Source organism: Rhinatrema bivittatum, chromosome 14 (assembly GCF_901001135.1).
Source record: "Rhinatrema bivittatum chromosome 14, aRhiBiv1.1, whole genome shotgun sequence".
NCBI lineage: Eukaryota > Metazoa > Chordata > Amphibia > Gymnophiona > Rhinatrematidae > Rhinatrema > Rhinatrema bivittatum.
Window position 1 is genome coordinate 8,428,232 of NC_042628.1, and position 16,936 is coordinate 8,445,167.

Here is a 16,936-nt window from a genome sequence, read left to right on the forward strand (position 1 = left end):
TCGGGACACGGAAAGGGATGGGGGGCGAGGTAAGAGAATGGGGTGGCTTCCAGGGCTGTGGGACAAACAAATCTGCTGCACTGCGAAAAGAAAGTCTATTTAGCTGCTGCATCCCGGGAAAACGCCGACAGTGGAGGCGGAGCCCACCTTCGATTGGCCTTTCCCAAGGGCTGACGTCAGAGCCCAGCTTCCGCGGGAGATTTAAATCTCCCAGGAGAGGCAGATTTCTTAGTTTTGTAGTGAGAGCAGGTATTATAGTAGGAGCGAAAGGCTCTGGTGTGAGAGTGGGGTATTTTTTTTAATGGTTAACAGCGAGTTGTAGTCTGTCTTTTACGTTTTTTGTTTTTTTTAATTCTCTAGGATTTTCTGTGTTAAGTGGTTTGAGAGGGGTTGTTTAATCGCATGTGGTTTTTCTTTTTTTTTTTTTTTTGAGTATGGCATTCTAAAGGTTAGAGGGACGAATGGTAGTGAGCGTTTGCTAAAATGTGTATTGATATTTAAAGCGATAGACAACTTTGCTCCCATTTAGTATATTGATGACAAACTATTTGATAAGGCTCTTTCTGTAACCACTTTTCTCAAATTGGTCATATAATTAACAAAATACTTTATTTGACGGCTCACGTATATAGACGTTCTTGCTCTTTAGTGGTAGTAAGGTGACAGGTGATTTGGTTGAATTTATGCCTTCAAATGAGGCTTTTGTTGAAAAAACAAGAATGCATAAGGTGGTAGATGTAGATCTAGGAGAGGCGGTCCACAGAAAACATCAGCCAGGGTGGCATGATCTAATAAGTTATTGTAACTTTCAGTGATGATTAATGTGACTATTTCCCAGTTGGATTAATTTATGTAAATCGCTGCCCCAATATGAGGCTAGAAGTTCAAGTTTAACTTAAACATATAACCGTTTCGGCTTGTGGAACTGATAGGGTGTTTAAATCACAAGTGTCGTTTGTGTCAGAAACAGCCTTGTGACTGGCAATATCGCTTGACCTGTTAGCTACCCCCCCGCCCCCCCCCCAAGTAATTGGAGAGCTTTTCAACGTTTGATCTATTAAAATATTTTAGTTGCCTGGTGATCGACCATAGCGTAGTTGGACATCATTCCTCGTCTTCCAGCCTTTGCCTCTGGCAGGCGTGTTATGAGTCCCATGGACCCAATTTTCAACTGTCTAAGCGCTCTCCACCCCGGACATGGGGGGAAAACGCTGAAAATCAAAGCACAAAATCTCCAACTTTTGAAACCAGTTAGCCTATTCAAATGTGCTTGTTGGAAGGTGATCTACCATTATTTGCAAATAGATGCCTTAGATCTTATCGCCTCAAATCTTTAAGAGTTGCAAAAGCTTAAATGCTCTACTACAGAGTGCTTAAATCAGAATCTGGAAACACTGACTTTCCAAATACAGCAGCAATGCTCCAGTAGCTGCTTTTGATGAGCTGCTTGGTTAGTCTTTGGCGCTGTCGCACCCCGTGGCCATAAAAGCCTTTGGTTGAAGACTAGACACAGTGGCAACCATTGCACAGCAGTAGAAACTTGCGGTTTAACGCTGCCAATGCCACTGAGTGATCCTGCAATCTACCCCCTAAATTTGAAGTCTGGCCCGGGTCTAGCACGTGCTCTGATCCGATTCACTAATCCTTGATTAGCGTAGGCTTTAAGGTGGTCATATGTTTAAATCCTCTTTACCTCTCCTATAGGGCTGACGATTTTCTCCTCTAGTACATATTTTATCACAAAAGGAAGATGCCAATTACGAACGAGGCCGAGGAACGCCTGAAAAAGTTCAAGAATAAAGGCAAGGATTGCACTGTGAGTAAAGCCGTCACTTAAACGGGTGAGGAGTTGCTGGAGCTTTCCAGGGGAGAGCCAGATGCTCTGGCTGCTTGCTTTGATTTTCTTCCTGTACTGATATTTGTCTTTAAACAAGCAACAGAATTGCGGTATTACCATGGTATTCCCAACTCTTCAGAAGAAGAAACTATTTGCTTACAGAAACCAAAATTTAAGACTACACAGTAGGGAAGACAGGGAGTTCATGTTCTTGCAATCCTTTTTAATGATCAATGTCAAACATTGTTTAAAACGCCACACACACCCCCCGCAGAAAATTGATCTGTATCGGTAACTTAATGTACCAGCAAAAAACAGCTTATTCCGCGCTTGCATAGTGGATCCCAAACTTCTTAGCTTGTGCATATTTTTCTGTTGTGACAGGAGCTGAGACGCCGCAGGGTGGAGGTGAGTGTCGAGCTTCGGAAGGCAAAGAAAGATGAACAGATCCTGAAGCGAAGAAATGTCTTAAGCGTTGAGTTTGAGAGCCTGTCTCCAGAACGTGACATGGGCAGCAGTGCATTGGTGAGTGTCAAGCACATTCGTATGCTGTGAGCTAACCCCTACTTAATCCTGAGTATCCAGGTGGCCTTGGTCTAAAGCTTGAGCTGGCCTCTTGGCAGTGGCTCTAGAGCAGCTGCTGCACCTAGCTCTGGGATTTAATCAGGCTGCACTTCTTCTTGGGAGATGCTCTGAAAAGCCAGTTGTTGCTGCCAGGGCTGGATTTCAGATTATGGTGCCTGTAGGTAGAGAACCGGAGCAGGTTTTGCTCTTTTATAAATCGGGGAGCTGTAAGGGGAATTCCAGGTGTTAGGTACCTTCAGAACTTGGTACCCTAGCTGCACGCCTATGTTCCTAATCCTTGTCTAAATCTGACCCTTATTGCTGGAGAGCTTTCACATGAATTGTCCTGTTTCATATGGAGTTCAAATGGGTTACTTGGTTGATGGGGCAGGAATGTCCCTACAGCCCAACTCAAGTGAAGGCTTGAATTTAATACAAAATGCCTTATGAAAAGTATTAGAGGGATGTGCACTTATCTATATGTTCAACAAAATTGCTGAACATATAGATAGGCATAGTTCAATGGGAGAAGGCCAACATGGATTTAGCCAAGGGAAGTCTTGCCTCACAAATTTACTACATTTTATTTGAAGGTGTGGATAAAGGTGAGCCAGTTGATAGTGTTTGGATTTCCAGAAAGCATTTGACAAAGTCCCTCATGATAGTGCTTAGGAAACAAGAGTCATGGGATAGGTGGCAGTGTCCTATTGTGGATTGCCAGCTTGTTGAAAGGTAGAAAACAGAGTAGGGCTAAATTGGTAAACGTTACCAATGGGTGGGAAAGGTGACTAGTGGAGTGCCCCAGGGATCTGTTCTGGGACCAATGCGTTTTGTTTTTTTTTACTATATTTATAAATGACCTGGAAATGGGAACAAGTGAGGTGATCAGATTTGCTGACTACAATTAGTCAAAGTAGTCAGATCACAAGAGAACTGTGAGAAATTGCAAGAGGACACTGCAAAACTGGGAGAGTGAGCATGCAAAGTGATGCACTTGGGGAAGAGTAACCCAAAATATGACAATGCAAGATTCCACATTAGGAGCCACCATGCAGGAAAAGGATCGAGGTATCATCTTTGAGAAGATGTTAATCTTCTGCTCAGTGTGCAGCAACAGCCAAGAAAGCAAATAAGCTATGGATTATTAGGAAAGGAATGGAGAACAAAATGGATTATGCTTCTGTATCACTCCATTGTGTTCAGTTCTGGTCATCTCAGAGATGACCAGAACTCAGATAGCAAAATTAGAAAAGTTGCAGAAAAGGGTGACCACGGTAAAGGGGATGGAACCTTTCCCTTCTGAAAGGCTAAAGAGGTTAGGACGCTTCAGTTTGGAGAAAAGAAGGCTGAGGGGAGATGATTAGAGATCTATAAAATAATGAACTGAATGGAACAAGTAAATCAGCTTACTCTTTTGGAAAGGACAAAGACCAGGGGATACACAATGAAGCTACTAAGTAAATACATTAAAAACAGAAATTTTTTTACTCAATGCATAATAAAGCTCTGGAATTCTTTGCTAGAAGATGTGGTGAAAGCTATTAGTATAGCTGGTTTTAAAGGTTTGGACACTTTTCTGGAGGAAAAGTCCATTAAGGTAGTTTCAGACATTCACTACTTGAGAAGCAGCTTGAAATATATTTAACCCTTAGGATTCTGCCAGGTATTTGACCTGGCTTGGCCACTATTGGAAACAGAATACTGGACTTGATGGACCCTTAATGTAACCCAGTATGGCAAGCCTTATGTCAGAGAAACTGTAATTTCAATCTAGTTTCATTTTCAATTTATAAAATGGAAAAAGCAAATGCCTTTTTAAAATATAAAACAAGGGCTGCCAATTTGCTGCTCCAAAACACTGATTTCCCCCCCCCCCCAAAAAAAAATTGCTGGATCCTCTTGCTCTGTAGCTGAAAACCTACAGGATAGGAATAATCCCTTTGTGCTGCTGCTATTGTAAATGGTGCTGGTGGCAGACTAAGGTTGGTGCTATTCTTTTTTTTTTTTTTTTTTTTTTTTTTTATATTTATACTTTTATTGAGATTTTAAAACAAATTTATAACATTTGCAAAAAATCAAGAAAAATAACTTCAGTACAGGAAACATAATAAAAAGAAAAAACACTACAACATATATTCTGTACTTCAGAAATAAAGTCCCCAATATTGGGAGGATAAATCAGAAATTTATAAACAAGTTATATTATAGGAAATTGTATATAATTATACTATACAAGACTATTTACTTTTACCTACAGTTTCTCAACCCTGTTCTTTGTCCATCAAAAATACCTCAAGATGGGTAGGCTCTAGAAATATAAATTTGTTTTTTTGAAGAACAATTAGGCATTTACATGGGAATTTAAGGTAGAAAGATGTTCCCAATGCTAATACCCTAGATTTTAATAACAGAAACTGCTTTCGCCGTACCTGAGTACTTCGTGTGACATCAGGAAACACGTGGACTTTCCGTCCACAAAAGAGAGTCTTTATTTCTAAAGAACTTTTGCAGTATTAAACTCTTATCCTGTTCTCTACACAAAGATACTACCAATGTGGCTCTACATGGGATATCATCAATCGATGCCTCAAGAAATGATAAATTTGGAGATTCTGGTTGTATAGTGTCTAATTCTTCTACCCCCTCTTGAGGTTGAATTTTTGATTTAGGAATATAATAGTTTAGAAATACTTTTTTCATCTATATTTGAAATATAGGTTGGTGCTATTCTAATTTACTGTACAAAATGGTGCCAACCTGGCTGTCACCACTCTGCTGGCAAAATAATTGTGCCAGCCTCAGACTGCTACGGTCACCTCCCCCAGGTTATGGGAAGGAATGGAGGAGGACTCAGATTTTGGCTGGAAACTTTGCCATTTTAACAAAATGAAGCAGACAACGGTGTGCACCCCTAGCATGTAATGCTAGTTTACAGAACCACAAAACATGAGTGAAGTGCTTCTCTGGGGTAACCTGCAAAGTAAGGATGTATCGTCCTTCATATGATGCACACCATGCAGCAAGGGATTCTTTGGATCTTTTGCTATACAAGACTATGAAGTTAAGACTTGGAGCTTGGCTTTATGGTGGGGTGGATCTTCAGCATGTGCTATGTACATACAGCAGAGCTTTTTATATAGACTGGCTGGGGCCAAGTCTGTTCCAGATGATGGATATTCCCTGGTAATGGCAATTTACCCACACCTTCTGCCAAATATATTAAACAATGGTGGCTACAAATGTATGATGTACTCTTTAACTTTCAGCAGCTGCTGATCTGCCATAGCTGAGCCTGCACACATACAGGATGAGTCTGAAGTGATGGGTAACAAAATGTGGTCTGGGGGAATTGGGAGATTTCATATAATGTTTGCACCTAAAAGGTGCTCTCTTCTGCACAGTTTGAGATTTTGTAACCCTATGGCTGTATCTAGTAATGGGAGTTCCTGGTAACACTGTCCAAGTGCAGCAATGCTTGAATCCCTATAACAAGGTGATCTGGAATAGTGTTGGGGGTGGTGTGCTTGGAAATTTTAATTAGAACAAAAATCAGTTGGAAAATTCTTTACATAAACAAATTGCCAAACTAGGTCAGACCAAGGGTCCATCAAGCTTCTCATTGTTTCCAACAGTGGCCAGTCCAGGCTACAAGTACCTGTCAAGCATATCCCATGCTACTGATGCCAGTAATAACAGTGGCTATACTCTAATTAGCAGGTAATGGACTTCTCCTTGAACTTATCCAAACTTTTTTTTAAAACCCGCTACACTATCTGCACTAACCACATCTTCTGGCAACAAATTCCAGAGCTTAATTGTGCATGGAGTGCACAATTTTAAATGTACTACTTGCTAACTTTCTGCAGTGCCCCCTAGTCCTTCTATTAGCTGAAAGATCAAATAACCAAGTCACATCTACCTGTTCTAGACATCTCATTATTTTAAAGACTTATCATATCCCTCCTCAGCTGTCTCTTCTCAAAGCTGAACAACCCTTAACCTCTTTAGCCTTTCCTCATAGAGCTGTTCCATCCCCTTTTCCATTTTTTGTTGTAACAAAACTGAAGTCTCTAATATACCAGAGGTTAAATGTATTCTAGTGCTGCACTGGAGGAGCTGGTAGACCAGGGGTCGGGAACCCATGGCTCGCGAGCCAGATATGGCTCTTTTGAGGGCTGCATCTGGCTCGCAGACAAGTGTCGCCATACTTCGCGGTTCCCCGCTGACCCAGCTGCTCCCCGGTCCTCCGCCGCCCGGGCTTAAAATGCTGTCAGCCCGGGCGGAATGCGGCAGGACAGCTGGAGTCAGCGGCACCGGCGTGCTCTCTTCTCCTCCCCCCCCGCGGCCCGGAAGAGGAAGTGGAGAGCATCGGGTGCCTGCGCGGGAAGACCCGCGCAGGCACGCTAGTGTCCGGGAAGAAGACTGCAGCGCGGCTCGGAGGAAAATGAAAATCTTCAACCGCGGCCGATGGGACTCCGCCTTCGCCTCCGCGAGGGCTGAAAATGAAGGAGGTTAGCGTTGGGAGGTGGCTGCTGCTGCCGCGAGTTCCCGGGGGGGGGGGGAAGGGGGAGAGAGAGTGAATGAGCGAGCAAGCATGTGTGTTTGAGATCCTGTGTGTGTGAGTGAGAGATTGCATGTATGTGAATGATTGAGAGCCTGTATATGTGAAAGAGAGTATGTCTGTGATTGAGATCCTGCCTGTGAGAGAGAGAGCATGAATGTAAGTTTACCATTGGGAACCTGTATGTGTAAGTTTGTAATTGAAAATCTGTTTGTTTGAAAGAGTATGTGTGTATGATTGAGATCCTTTGTGTGTGAGAGATCATGTGTATGTATGATTAAGAGCCTGTGTGTATAAGTAAGAGAGAGATCATGTGTGTCTGTGTCTGACAGCTGGTTTAGGTGATGGAGCATGTGAGTATGTGATTCAGAGCCTGTGTTTAAATGAGAGAGAGAGACCATGTGTGTCTGTGATTGAGAGCTGATTTAGGTGAGGGAGCATGTGAGTATGTGATTGAGAGCCTGTGTGTAAATGAGAGAAAGAGAGGACATGTTTGTAAGCATGTGAATGAGAGTCTGTGTGTGAGAAAAAGACAGCATGTATTTATGTGATTGAAAGCCTGTGTGTGTGTAAGCGTGAAAAGATAGACAGCATGTGTGTAAATGTGTAATTAAGAGCCTATATAAGAGAGAGAAAAAACATTTGTATATGTGAGTGACTGAGAGCATGTGTGTATAGGTGTGTCATTGAGAGCCAGTGTGAGAGAGAGCGCTGGTATGTGACTGAGAGGAGAAAGTTCCAAGCAAACCACCCCACCTCCTGCTAATTCAGAACAATCTCAGGACACCTGGATATCAAACGTTCCCAGGTATGCAGAGCAAAAAAATTTTTGTATCCTTATTATTTTTCATTACTGGATCTTTGTGTCTGCTATTTTGAAATATTTTGTTGGTATCTGGAAATGTTTTATGAGTTTTTAATTATTGGATATTCCACTCATCAGCTGTTTCAAAATATGTTCTTTTTGTTAGTACAGTTTTACTGCTGATGATTTTATATTTCTTGATTTGTTTTATAAGGATGTGTGATGTTTCTTTTTTCCTTTGTTACACTGCATACAGAGACTCTGGCTTGTTGCAGTTTCCAATTCAGTTTTTGTCTGCATGCTTCTTGTTATGCGTTTTGGTCTCTTTATTCTATGTTAGGTGAGGGACAGCACGTGATTCAGGTGAGGTTTTCTGCTGGCGCGTAGTTTCTGTGTAGGACTCTATAGCAGCCTGACTTGGTCCGTTTTCCTAATAGGAGATGTATTGGTGTCTTAAGGCCTGGTGTAATATTTTCAGAGACTTATTGTACTTTAAAAGTGTGATCTTACATAAAATGCACACATTTACTTGTATTTAGTTTTAAACATATTGTATGGCTCTCATGGAATTACATTTTAAAATATGTGGCGTTTATGGCTCTCTCAGCCAAAAAGGTTCCTGACCCCTGTGGTAGACCATCACTGTCTCATGTCTGTACACAATTTCAGGACGTATGAAAGCTTAATACAGCTTCAGTATAAGCTGGCTCAGTAGCCTGTTGAATGTTTCAAGTGGTGGTCAGATTTCCTTCATTGAGGGATGTATTTGCATCCAATCTTTAATGCTGGGAGACTGGCTATTAAAATGGACAGTGTGGGGGTGGCCTGCAGGGATTTCTGAAGTGAGGCAGGTCACTTGCTGAATTTCAACCTTTTTTTTTTGTTCATACAGGCAGGACCACTGTCCCTTGAGGAAATAATTGAAGGAATAAACTCCTCAGATGCTGCATTCCAGCTGAGGGCAACCCAGTTAGCCAGGTATCTCATGTGTCTTGTGTGGGAACTGCTCCCAACAGTGAAGCTAAGCCAGTGTAACCCCTTGGGCTGGGAAAATAACTCATGAGCCTTGGTGTACACAGAATGTGTTTTTCTACTTGGGGGGTTTATAGACCACAACTTCCTAAAAGAACCCCAAAGTAGTTTTACAAAGCAAGTACATCATTAAAACAAAATACAAAGTAATGCATTTTATTGCTCTTATAAATCAAAATTCCTAAATACTACTGATCACAACCGCTCCCTCACTGGGGAGAACCAAAGGCAGTAATATCCAAGGACACTTCCTCAAACTACCATGGACAGCTGCATTACCAAATATAATAGGAAAACACAGAAATCCATGAGCTAGCTGCTTCTCCCTTCTGTGTTGACCACAGGGTGCCATCACTGGCATTCTTTCTCTGCTCATTTCCAGAAGTTGCATACATGCTTGTTCATTCATTCAGACAACCTTAGTACACAAACTCCTACATCTGTTTAGGATTCTTTGGCAGAGCATATTTGTTATACTAAAACCAAAGCAACAGATGAAGGCAATGTTGTAACAACTGTTGCAATCTTGATCTATGGTGCATGTTCCTTTTATAGCTATAAAAGTTGTTATATACATTTTTATGTAGTGAAGTTTGTAACTCTGAACTTTCTTCAATAACTCATGAAAAAAATGTAAATACTATAAAATTCTTAGCAAGTAAGAATATGTATCATGTGCTCATAATTTAATGTTTAGATTCTTTTTTTTTAAATATTTAATACATAAAGCAATATTAGAGCTGGGATCCCTTTCTTGCAGATCAGCATGCCTGATGGATGAGGTTTTGATATTGAGCAGTGGCCCTGCTGATTAACTTGGTACTTATAAAAATGGGTGGAGAAACAACCCCCCCCCCCCTCCCCCACTTGGTCTAATTTTTCTAGTTTCTAAGGCAAAACTGGATTTCCAAGTGCATTTTAACATGCAATGGTTTCTGTACCTATAGTTGCATTTTAGCATAAACTAACTTAGAACTGATTTTTAAAACTCTGAAATTCAGCACAAACTAACTTTTAATTATCAGTTCAGTAAGCTAATGCATCAGGAATTAGTGTGCAAGGAAAAGGCTTAGAGCACACGACTCATGCACAGAAAACATTTTGTGTTCTATTTAGAACTTATATGCACACATGGATTTCTCTGAAAACATGCATTCTAACTTTAAAACATGTACCCATACATGCATATCAGTGTGTGAATGGAGGTGCATTTGAATTTTAAATCATGCATGCACATGTGAGACTTAAAATACATCTGCTGTACATAAAATGTGCCTAATTTAAGAGGATACTTGAGCAAACCTACTTCACATATGTCCCATAGGACTCTGCTGGCTTTAAGTGCATATGTAAGCAAATCTTTAAAATGGGCTCAAGTGAGGGACATTCCAAGTTTTTTTTTGTTTTTGTTTTTTTTTTTTCCCCCAATTAGTTCACCAGTTTTCCTAGTCAGGCTCTAGATCATCCTGCATATCTCTCACCCTGTCATGCAAGCCCAAAAACACAAGATCTGCAGACTTGGTCCTCATCAGGAACAGCAGTAAAGTTTGCTAAGCTACCTCACACCATGGCTTCCATTTTTTTTTTAAATATGGAGTTGTGTGCAATAGTTGGCTGTACCCCAACTCTATTTTTGCCACTTTTACTCATGTATGCATGTAACTTCCATCTTGCACATGCAGCCCAGATACTTGTCTGGGCATTGCTCATTTTAGCATGAGCAATGCTTCTAAATTCTCTGTGCATCAAAATGGACTAACACCAGCCCTGGAAACTTTACTGCACCTCATAGTTTTCAGTGCTAAGAATACAGGAGGTAAGCCACTGCATTTCTCTACACTGGGGAGTAATAGCCAATGCCATCATTAGCACAAAATGTCCATGCAAGGGCTCTAACACTGTGCTTAAAACTTGTTACTACAGTAGAAATTGTGCTGAGTGGACCTTATTGTGTCAGCCTCTCAAATGTGCTACTTTGAGAACTTAAATCCACCATAGTCTGTTAAAGATGACTGGACCAAGAGGAAGTAAGCTTTGTCTTTGCTTTCCTGCACAGGAAAATGTTGTCCCGGGAGAGGAACCCACCTCTGAATGATATCATTGGGACAGGAGTTATTCCCAGGCTGGTAGAGTTCCTGACCAGGAATGACAACTCTGCTCTGCAGTTTGAAGCTGCCTGGGCCCTCACCAATATTGCTTCTGGCACATCAGAACAGACCAAAGCAGTGGTTGATGGGGGAGCTGTCCCAGCATTCATAGCACTCTTATCTTCCCCATATGTGCACATCAGTGAGCAAGCTGTATGGGCTCTGGGCAACATAGCTGGTAAGTCTGAAATGCAGAGACTACCACATGTATGTGGGAAAACTTAGCCATAAGATGATGCTTTCCACACTTTAAATCTGAATTCACTTTGGTAGAGGAACTAAAATGAAAAACATGCTTATACCATTTTAGTACTAGGATATGCATATAATTCTGTAAAAATATCTTCCCTAATGGTAAGTCACCAGAATCCACTTAACATTTATGTTAGCTTAAACTGGAGGCTTGCTTAACTTTTGGGCTGGAATATGTTCTTACAGACACAATTTAAAGAGTGCATGACACTTCAAGCCCATACAGATTCTCTGCAGTTGGTTCTGAAAACATGAACTGCATCTTTATAGATCTATTGGACCAAAGACTATCCTCAAGCTTTTTACTCTGAGAAAATGGTCAGTGGAACAGGTTTCCCGCCATCAAGCCCCAATGTCCACCAATCTGTAGCAGACTCTGCATTCCCAGGTGGGGATGCACAACTCCTTGGCAGAGATCAGGCTGACTTTACCAATTTTCAGCAGACTGCCAGGATGTAAGGAACAAACCAGCAACTTTCTGCCCTTCTATATTTCAAAAGCTGCAGCCATGCCAAATCCCCCTCATCCTTTTTGCCAAGCAGCATAGGGGAGGGGGAGCAAGGGTCCCTCTACAGGAGGAGAGAGGAACTCTAGAGCACAAATTTATCTCTGGGGTTTGCAAACAATCTGGCACCTTTCCTCCAAGGTCTGTGGTGGCATGTTCCCAGCTAGTGGGGATGGGGTTTCTGGCATGACTGGGAGTGCAGAGCTTTGAGCACATCTGCTAAAGTCTCCCTCTTAAAACTTGCTTCTCTTAGCATAACATCTGCAGAGCTGCTAAACTGTACAGTAGGTGGAGAATGGCATAGACAACCTATTCAAGTTGAGTTTTTAGCTACATTTATCCCATTCCCGTATGGCTTTAGGGACTTGATCCCTTTCCCACAAATAGGGGGTAACACTACTGTAATTCAGTTGCTTACAAGAGAATGTCCTAGTGAAGCATTCTGTTTTATGGCTCTAAGTTCTCTATTCTGCATAGTTGACTCCTTTCACTCTTTTTTTAAAATGGCTTGCAAATCCTGTATCTAGCCCTTGACTGCATGTACAGTGCTTTGCCTGATCTGTTTCTGGTGTGGTGTGGAAAGCTTCATGCCAGTAAACATTTCATTGAATGAACTGACCTGTGGCTTCCATTTCTCCCCTCTAGGTGACGGCCCTATGTACAGAGATGCACTGATCCAATGCAACGTGATCCCACCTCTTCTGTCCCTAGTGACTCCCCAAACACCTGTAAATATTTCTAGCCAGTCGGAGAAGAAATCCCTGACATATTTGTTACTTTTCCAAATGGCAGACAGTGTCTAGCTGCAACAATTCACTGTAGATCTTTCTGTGGATGGGCTCTGGCAGTTGCATATTAGTACACACAGGCACTTCTCCAACCCTCCATGTTGTCTTGCTCGATAGTGGTCAGATGGCAAGAGTTGTCAAGTGGATAAAATTGGCAAAGTAAGGGGAGGGAATATTGGAGAGGTCTCTAGTTCTTTCAGCTTTCTCCATGGAGATCTTTAATCTACATCACCAGGTCAGCTTTCTACTGCTAAAGGAGTTGATGATTAATCTTTCTATAAAGATTATCTATTCAGCTATTAATCCTTTGCATGTCAGTCTGTGGGAATTGGTAGGTTTCTGTTCAATTTTTGGTCAAGCATTAAAATGCTAGATCTTTCTACTCCTTATTGATACCTAAAGCTGTTGAATTCTACAGACTGCATTTCCCCCCAAGTGTAGCAAAGTTTCACTAACTAAAATAATGGCTTATGGATAGTGCAGTAATTGGAAGCTGTCAGGACTGGAGTTAAGCAAGTTTGCAGTCATATGGATGGCATCTCTAAAAAGGTGTTTAGTTACTTATTGATCATGACTAAAGAATTTCAGAGGAGTTGCATAGCTTATCCTGTTGCATTCCTATTCAGGAGGGTCTAGTGAATATGCTAAGTCCAAGGAAGTGTTGGGTTGCTGTTTTGTGGTCTCCCATCCACTGAATAGCTGGTAATGAGTGGTAAAACAAAATTAAATGGATAAGTATTGTTGCATTCATGACATTTAGCTCTAAAGCTGCCTCCAACAGATATCTGCTTATCAATAGCATGACTGAGGATAGGGACACTCTAGTTCAGATTTACCAAATCTTCTGCTCTTTGAACTTTTCTGTCCAAGTTGGTCACAAATGTTAAGGAAGGAGGCTAACTTTACTCATGACGAACATGCATTAATGTTCAGTGTTTAAATACCATATTGGATGCTGCAGATCTAGAGTGTTCTCCTTGGACTCATTTCACAGATTGGCTATCTGCGCAATATCACATGGACACTGTCCAATCTTTGCCGGAACAAAAACCCATACCCTCCAATGGAAGCAGTACAACAGATTCTACCAGTGCTCATCAAGCTAATCCACCATGAAGACAAAGAGATCCTTTCTGACACCTGCTGGGCACTGTCTTATCTAACTGATGGCTCGAATGACCGGATAGATATAATAGTGAAGACTGGGGTTGTCGTCAGACTAGTCCAGCTCATGAGCAGTCCTGAACTTAATGTTCTGGTAAGCCTAGAAGTCTTTGCCCTTTTTTTTCTGTATGCCTCATCCTTATTATAAAATCAATTTTTATGGACAACTGTAGCTGAAAGGACAGTTCCCATTAAAGTGAGACAGATCACATGATTAACTTTCCCTGGGTATGGTCAATAGAATTAAAGGCAGGACTGTGTTAAGTGTCGTCATATCTGAAATGGCTGCTGCTTTTTAGGGCATGTGTGTTCTTCAAACTCTAGACACCATCTCTGCGTACTGTTGGGAATATTGTCACCGGGACAGATCAGCAGACACAGGTTGCCATCGATGCCGGGGTGCTAGCCGTCTTACCTGTGCTGCTGCGCCACCCGAAACACAGCATCCAGAAGGAAGCAGCATGGGCACTTAGCAACATCTCTGCAGGAACGGGTCAACAGATCCAGCAGATCATCACCTGTGGGCTACTGCCCCCCCTCGTAGAGGTGCTGAAAAAGGTGAAAGCAGTCGTGTTCCCTCTGTAGTCTGCAATTTCCTGTCAGTCTTAAATGAGGTTTGTCATTAATCCTTTCCTTGTACAAATTAAAAAAAACAGGCAAATGGTGAGCTAGACAACATCAAAGGAAGCAAACATGAGATCACTATACCTCCCAACATCTGTTTAGTGCCAAACTTTCAGAACATTGGGTCCCAGGGAATCATGACACATGTAGTCCTACATGGAACTCATTCTTATTCTCCCTTTCTCACAACTTAGTGAAGCCATTCTTTACTTCTGGGCCAATAGACCTAGCTCTATCCAAGCTGATTTGCTTGCATTTTTCCTAGCTGAATTTGTATCAACTGTAAAACTATGCCAGTAAGTTCACATTCCTATCCTGAATTGCATTGTATAAATTTTGACTTTTATTGCTTTTAGCATATGTAACGACTTTGGGTATATCAGTGCCTAACTTCTCTTAATTGCTTGCTAACTGTCACAAAACTGTTTCTTGTGACATGCTTGCAGGGGGATTTTAAAGCTCAGAAGGAAGCTGTGTGGGCAGTAACAAACTATACTAGTGGAGGAAGTGTTGATCAGATAGTCCAGCTGGTCCAGTGTGGTGTCATGGAACCTCTACTCAACCTGCTGACAGTCAAAGATAGCAAAACAATCCTGGTCATTCTTGATGCCATCTCAAATATATTTTTGGTGAGTCCAATGAAGTGCACAATTGGGGGAGGGAATTGCTTGCCAAATTTTCAAATGTAGCATATGTCAAACTGATTCAATTAACAGTAATGTCTAAAGGGCATAAGTAATGAAGATGGTGCATATTGCTGCTTTCTGGTGTGTCTAAGTATTCTGCACAAAGGGGTGTAGGATGCTATTTTTCTTTGCTTGTACTGCCTCACCTTTTTTACTTCATAGCAGAACTTGCTAAAAACACCTGCTGTCTTGAAATACACAGCTAGCATAAAGGCTCAGTAGCTTAGCTCAATAAGGAATCACTTGGGCCATGATCTACTTCAAATGCAGTATCTGCAGTTATCTCTTCCCCTTAAGAGCAAATATCAGGTTTGTGTAAATCTTTCTACAAAATTCCTTTCCTTCTTCCCCCACTGAAACCCCTTATATTTGTTTTTCAGTCTTAAAATATTGCAATGCATATCTCCAATTTTGGCATTGTCTGAAGTCTCATGTGTGATCTAATTTGTCTGGATTACTTTTTTCTTTCCTAATGGCAGAGCATTTCAAGAAGTGCATGATCTACATTCTTGGCTTGTAACCTGTGCAATATTTCCTATCTGCAGGCAGCAGAGAAGGTGGGAGAAATGGAGAAGATGTGCCTACTGGTGGAAGAACTTGGAGGACTGGAGAAAATTGAGGCATTACAAACTCATGACAACCATGTGGTCTACCGAGCTGCTCTACTGCTCATAGAAAAGTACTTTGCTGGAGAGGTAAGGACATATTACATGGGAGATGGAAATTCTTCACCTAAAATCAAATATTAATTTCAACTGCCATAATGTGAACTACAAACTTATTGCTGTAAACATGTGATCCTTAATTTTAGGCCAAAGATGGGTAGTGTGAGGCAATGTTGCATAAATCATGCACATTGTAACTTTGAGTGCTCAATGTCAATTGTTGGCTACCTTTTTTTTTTTTTTTTAAAGTGTCTACACATTTTATTGTGAAGGAGGTAGTAAGGGATGGGGCACATGTCAACTTCCAGCATCTAACTAGAATGTGCTATAGTGGTCCCTTACAACATACACATACATAATGGCAGACCATTTCAGCCTACCTAGTCTGCCCATCACACAAACTACTCAGCTCTACAATCCCTACCACTCGATCCTTTGTACTTATTCCATGCTTTCTTGAATTCAGATATTGTCCTTGTCAATCACCTCCACTAGAAGGCTGTTCCATGCATCCACAACCCTCTAAAGAAGTTTCCTTACTCTCAGAAGTAATCTCTCTTCACCTCATCCCATGACCTCTTGTTCCAGAACCACCTCCTGTGCATTGACTTGGACATTTTAAATCTTTATCTCCCTGCTTGCCTTTCCTCTAGAGCAGTGGTCCCCAACCTGTCCTAAGGGACCCCCAGCATGCAGATTTCTTATGTATACTCATTGCAGATATCCAGAGAACCTGACTGGCTGGGGGTCTCCCAGGATAGATCTTAGCTATACATAAATCTTTGTTCCCATTTCTTTATATTAAAGATCATGGACCATTTTAGTGGCTGCCCTCTTGATAAACATCTGGTTTTGGAGATGCAGTGTCCAGAATTGTACACAGTATTCCAAATGAGGTATTGACTTGGATTTATATAGAGGCAATATCTGACTTATCCAATGAGATGAAAGGGTTTGATAATTTAAAGTTTAACATGCTTGAAGCTTACATAGAAGGCACAAGCTGTGTTAAACAGGCAATCATACAGACTCCACATTTTAAAATATCATGAAACTTAACCTTTTCATGTTGACTATGCTGGGGTTTTCTTCACAGGAAACAGAGAACCTTGTTCAGGAACCAGAAGCAGATAAGGATGGATTCTCTTTTAAGAGTCCAGATGAGCAAAAGGAGTTTAACTTCTGAGGAATGAATTATATGGAGATGCTGACTTGGATGATGGATTCATATTTTTTTTAGCACTACTTTAACAGCAATGATGTCCTACATCTAGCATGCACAAATAAAAAATATATATTTGCAAAA

General features: G+C 41.3%; 1 protein-coding gene across 1 annotated transcript; it reads left to right on the forward strand.

Moving 5' to 3' along the window:
* The first annotated feature begins 1,698 nt into the window (after positions 1 to 1,698).
* KPNA7 (karyopherin subunit alpha 7) lies at positions 1,699 to 16,936 on the forward strand. The gene is made up of 10 exons (XM_029577591.1): positions 1,699 to 1,816; positions 2,222 to 2,362; positions 8,660 to 8,745; positions 10,856 to 11,124; positions 12,349 to 12,431; positions 13,486 to 13,749; positions 13,980 to 14,213; positions 14,726 to 14,908; positions 15,511 to 15,660; positions 16,727 to 16,936. Exons 1-10 carry the CDS (start codon positions 1,751 to 1,753, stop codon positions 16,814 to 16,816), a joined length of 1,566 nt encoding a protein of 521 aa, XP_029433451.1. The 5' UTR covers positions 1,699 to 1,750; the 3' UTR covers positions 16,817 to 16,936.